Below are 6,000 nucleotides of genomic sequence, written 5' to 3' on the forward strand. Positions count from 1 at the left end.
AAGCACAACCTAATTTGACTGCTTATGTACAAAGGAATGTCTAAATCCTTTAGTGCCTAAACTTCCTGTATGATCTATTAATTTAAGTCTAAATTTACCTTAATCAGTAACACCTTACACATATATGCAGTAATAAACAATAAGTATAAGCCCTAAAATGTTGAATATAACTCTAGATCCTGAAATGGTGGTTTCAAATTACTAGCAATTCAACAGAAACTGATGAATGTTTGGGCGTGCGTTTCTGGCGTTGTGACATCTCCAAGCCGTGCACACCGGCCCGCCAACGGCGTGGAGGACGGCGTAGAGTTGGAGGCAGTGAGTTTTCCACCGGCGTTGAGACATTTTGAATGTTGACGTGGCGCGTGTTGATTGCCCGTGGCCAGTAGCCATTGACACACAGCGGTATTTTTAAAAAAAATTACCTATAAATTCCCCTATAAATACAACCCTCTTCTTCTATTTTTCTTTTTTTACAAACACTCACATTTCATCCAAAATTCTCTTAACTCTCTACCCATTTCCTCAATTATCAAAAAATGGCAACGATTCCAAGGACTGAAGAAGATATCCCATTTTGCGAGTCATGGGTCGAAGCGCATAGCCACTACACGCCGTGTAATCGTTTAGAGTGGTCCGTTTTGGGGGAGAATTTTCCAACATTTTTGCGTCTATATGGGTGACACCACCCGAACCGTGAATGCGCTTTCTTTTCGTTTTAGGACTATCCGTTTGGATAGTGAAAGACTCTAGACAGTGCACACCGCGGTGGAAAATGCGGGTGGTGACCTTGGGGAGGACGGCATCATACAATCGCCCTCATCGACTTCAAGCCACAACTACAACCGTGAATTCAAACACGTTTCGGCATGACAGATAATTAGATTTTTTTATTTAATAATGTTTAATTTTTAGGTTTTATTTTAATTATGTAATTTTTTTTATTTTATTTCGTGTGTTTTTTTTTTTAATTTTTAAATTATGTAATGTTTAATTATTAATGTCATTTGTTTAATTACTATTAATGCTTTTTTTAAAAATTAAATAGATTTTATAGAATTTAACAATAAAAAATTGTGACACGTGTCGAATAATGCCACACTTCCACGCCTCGTCCCACGCCTCTCGTTTTTGCACCACGACCCATTTCTGATGCGTGTTTACGTGTCGTCCACGTATCGCATAACGTCCCATTTTTAAGCTCCTCCACACCGTATAGTCTTGGTTGGTAATATACCAATTTTACGGTTTTTAATAATTTTACGGTTTACACAGCATGTCACCAATCCTTAAAACGTTTTGGGCTTAGGGCGAGTAAAAAAAGCCTATGATATATACATGATAATCATACATAAAAAAAATTATAATACCACAATTTAATTGTTATAAATTTGTAATGAGGTTTAATTGTTTTTCTTTTTTAGTTAATTGTTTAACAATCTAAATAGTTATGACTCTTCTTGTTTGAGTTTAAAATTCAATTTAGATTTAATTGTTTAAATCCTTATATCATTTGTGATTGAGTAAATTGCTAAAATCGTCCCTGACGTTTGTTCATAGTTGCTAGATCCATCCAAAAAAAGTTTTTTTCTCATAGGAACCACTGAGGTTTCAAAAAATTTGCTAAATCCATCCAAAATGACTAATACTCTAAAAATACTAAGTTTAAAGAGGGGTAATTTAGTCATTCTCTTAATTTATTTAATAAACCCTTTTTTAAACAACTTATTAAATGCCCTTATATGAATAATACCCTAAGACTAATATATTGTTTCTATTTTGTATACAGTAAGTTAAAGTGATAAAGTAAATGGCATGGTCAAAGGTTCAAGAGTGTATTCGAGAGTGTATACAGTAAGCAGTTGAATAATACCCTAAGACTAGTAAATGGCATGGTCAAAGGTTCAAGAGTGTATACAGTAAGCTATATACAGCTGCTTCTTTGGGCAATATGCAAAACAGTTGTATTCGAGATTTTTAAAAAAGGACAGCAGCTAAGATACAAAATTACAAATGTTAAAAGAGTGTTCTCAAGTCCACCACGTCCTTGTTTACGCCTTCTTACTGCGCCCCTTACCCTCGTTACCCTTCTGTTGTACTCGATTGACCCCGTTGTGAACGAAATTACCTTGCGGAAGGTTTTTGCCTTCACTGCAGACTGTTTGGCTGTGCAGCGTAAAAAGATTTCCATACGGCTTGATCCGTCGATTTGCCTGTGCAGCGTAACTAAGCGCTGACCCATATCAGCTGTGCGCCGTAAGTAGGCGTAACGATGGGGTTTTTACCTTCACTGCAGACCCATTTGCCTGTGCAGCGTAACGATGGGCTTGTAGTTACATTATAATGAAACCCATTACAAGCCAAATATACCAACTGACCAAAAATATACCATCGAAACAGTTAATACATGCCAAAAAACCACATGCCTATAACAGTTTGACACGTAAAAATACAACCCTGACAGTTAATACATGCCAACTGACCAAAAATTAAACAACCACCGAAATAACACTTCTAAGCTGCATCTCGACCACTTGTTCCAGCACCATTTGAGCTTCCAGCAACACCACTTGTTCCAACACCATTTCCACAAGTCCTCTTGTTATGTCCTTTACTTTTGCAAATACCACAGGTTACAGAGTTGCTATGTCTTGGCATTTTTGAGCTTGTAGAAACCTGTTTTCTCAACTCTTCAACCTCAACAGTAGATTTCTTTCTCTTTTTCTTAGGTCTACCAGTTTAAAAAAAGGGTTAATTAAATAAATTAGGAGAATGACTAAATTACCCCTCTTTAAATTTAGTATTTTTAGGGTATTAGTCATTTTGGATGGATTTAGCAACTTTTTTGAAACCTCAGTGGTTCCTATGAGAAAAAAACTTTTTTTGGATGGATCTAGCAAATGTGAACAAACGTCAGGGACGATTTTAGCAATTTACTCTTTGTGATTAAATATACAGATTAAAAAAATCGGGCCCTTGGGAGACCGGGCCCTAGGCCATCACCCACCCGGCCCTTCCTAAAGCTGGCCTTGGGTTTACAGTTTAGCACTTCGAATCGGTCATCTAAACTAAATTCACATTTAATTTTTTTCATTTTAAGAATCGGTCATCCAATACCTTAATAGCGATTTGGCCCAAAACTTTTAGAACAATCGGTTTGAATTTAGGTTTTTAATCGAATTTGAATTTGTGATTTTTGATTCGAATATTCTAATCCAAATTCTATATTACCTTTTTATTATATATGCACATATAAATATAAAATTATAATTGTGTGTTTCTAAATCTATTCCATTGGGCTTTTTAAAAAAAAGGGGGGGGGGGGGGGGCGCATTCTTTTTCATATAGTTTTGATTCCATGAAAACTCCAACATTTTAACGAGAATCATATAATTATTTACAAAAATAGTTCATGATCTTAGATTACCCCAATTTAGGAAGTTAAAGTGGTGTGATTATCATAAGACCATGTGTAGTGGGGCATTATGGGGCATTATAGGGCAAAAAAAACGCCCCCTTCTCCATTACATAGGGCATTATAGGGCAAAGAAAAATGGGTTTGGCGTTTTAAGACCACTTGTAATGGTTAATGCCCCATAAAGCCTTTTCAAAAAGTTGTAATAGTTAATGCCCCCCTTAATGTCATTTCATTCATTACTTTCCTTTTTTTCTCTCTTCATTGGGCATTATTCTAGAAATGCCCCAACCTTTTCATGCCCATATAATGCCCCATGGGAATGATATGAGGGCATTATCAAAGCCTTTCATGCCCCTATAATGCCCATTACCAATGGTCTAATGAAAACGCCTAAATGAATTGTGGAAGGTTTGAATGGGTTTGACTAGCCAATGAGAAAATAGTTTTTTTTCTTTGTTTTTTTTTTGTTTAATGATTGGTAGGGCATTATGCCCACTACACCACTTTTGTTATAATGCCCAAGTGTGACTAGGATGCCACATGTCATATAATACCCCATGGTGGGGGCATTATAAATTGCTACCACTACACATGGTCTAAGGAGATTTATGCTATTTGCCCCATTAGTTTTAACTTAGTAAAGTTTTTGACTACAACATCAACTAACAATTATATTAGAAGACTATTTATTCACAACATTTATCTATTTTATCCAATAAATGAATTACAAAAATGTAAAAACCAAACAAGAAAACAATCAAAATATGCAAAATAACACAATAAAACAAGCATACATGCATATCAATCATCTCATAATTTCAGCCTAAACTTGCAACTAGTTGCCTTGATGCTAATCTTGTTGTTTGTAGATAGACTATCAACTATCAACATGCAATTCCCCAATATCCTTACTTTCATTAATTTCAATTTTCCAAGTTCAATCTTCACCGGAACATCCACTTTTAGGTCCAACGGAATCCGGCCCGTTTGTTGTTGTTCTTGTATCGCCGCCAGTAATGTCCGGCCGTATTGGTTTTGGCCCGCTAAAGCAACATTTAGCACGGTTTTGTTCTGGTGGCCTTGGTAGAAGACGGGGAGCGAGCCTTGACATAGGTTGGTGTTTTTGTACCATACGCTTAAACGACTCCCTTTTTGGTAGTAGATGCCGATTTTCTTGTTTGGGTTGATGGCGGTTATCTGGACGTTAAATCTTGCGTAGAGAGAGAAGTCGAGGTTGAGGGTTAGTTGTGATATCGTTAGGCGATCAACGGAGTATTGAGGTATTTTTGGTTTGAATACAAGGTAAAGGATGCCAATAGTGGCTCCAATAATAATGATCAACGTTATGAGGATACTTAGTGACCAACATAAGCATTTGCAACACGAGAAACCTCGTTTGGCTTTCATTTGTGGTGGCGGCGAAGGCGGTCTTAAGTGGTGGCGAAGACTTGATGACGCGTGAGGTGGTGGCGCGACACTCTTGATGTTCACTTCGGACACAGGATGAATTTTGTTTGTTGTGTGGTCTCCCATTGTTAATGTGTACAAGTGAAAATATGTGAATGAATAGTTGGGTAAGAAATCCCTTAACTTTCACAACTAGAAACATGTATTTGTAAAGGAGTGTGTGTTATTGTTAGGTCAGCTAGAATTACAACTACTTGTGCCATATTTCCATCTGTCTCGGAACTCTATTAAAAATATATAAACAACCCCCCCCCCCCACACACACATATATATGTATATATATATAATGTTTGTTATTAAACAATAATAAATAGTAGGGGTGAGCAAGAAAACCGAAATAACCGAACCGTAACCGAATAACCGAAATAACCGAACCGAAAAAACCGAACCGAAACAAAAACCGACGGTTCGGTTTTCGGATTTTTAATAACCGAAAATTTCGGTTCGGTTTTCGGATAAACTTTTTCAATAACCGAAAAAAACCGAACCGAACCGATAAGTTACAATCCATATATTTTTATATTTAAGTTTAAATTGTTTAAGTGTTTAACGCAATGCTAGTAGAAAATGTTAATTTTATTCTTGAATGTTAAGTGTTTATAATAAAAACATTATAACTGAAATGATTTATTATTACCTATAAGATATAACAAAATTTAATAAAAACTTTGAAAAAACATAAAAAAAGATTAGAAGGTTAGGTTTATGTAAACAATATTAATTAAAGAGGTTAACTATAATAATTTAAATGTAAACATATAAAAAGATTGTTATAATATAAATTATACTTTTTATTTTTTGAATCTTACATAATTTTGTTCCAAAAACCGAAATATCCGAAAAACCGAACCGAACCGACGTAAAAACCGAAAAACCGAAACCGAAAAAAACCGAAACCGAACGGTTTTTAAAACCCGAAAACCGACATTTCGGTTTCGGTTTTGATTTTACCCAAAAACCGAACCAAACCGAACCGTGCACACCCCTAATAAATAGTACGTATTTTTTTTCAACAACCATTGGACCACTTTGTTTTTGTCAATGTGAAAAATATAAAGCCATTAGCCATTATAGTCTAGTGGCATCTTAGGATGAGATAAGGTTTTGGGATCATT

The 6,000-nt window shown here is 35.7% G+C and overlaps 1 protein-coding gene across 1 annotated transcript; it reads right to left on the bottom strand.

Moving 5' to 3' along the window:
• Window positions 1-4,109: 4,109 nt before the first annotated feature.
• LOC110910578 (NDR1/HIN1-like protein 6) lies at window positions 4,110-5,019 on the bottom strand. The gene has a single exon (XM_022155203.2). The coding sequence runs from the start codon at window positions 4,949-4,951 to the stop codon at window positions 4,229-4,231; it is 723 nt and encodes a 240-aa protein (XP_022010895.1). The 5' UTR covers window positions 4,952-5,019; the 3' UTR covers window positions 4,110-4,228.
• Between the last annotated feature and the right edge of the window lie 981 nt (window positions 5,020-6,000).

This window comes from Helianthus annuus, chromosome 15, assembly GCF_002127325.2.
Source record: "Helianthus annuus cultivar XRQ/B chromosome 15, HanXRQr2.0-SUNRISE, whole genome shotgun sequence".
Lineage (NCBI taxonomy): Eukaryota > Viridiplantae > Streptophyta > Magnoliopsida > Asterales > Asteraceae > Helianthus > Helianthus annuus.

Excerpts from the sequence above, each read along its gene's own strand:
- LOC110910578 (XM_022155203.2), bottom strand. The coding sequence starts at position 4,951 with ATGGGAGACCACACAACAAACAAAATTCATCCTGTGTCCGAAGTGAAC.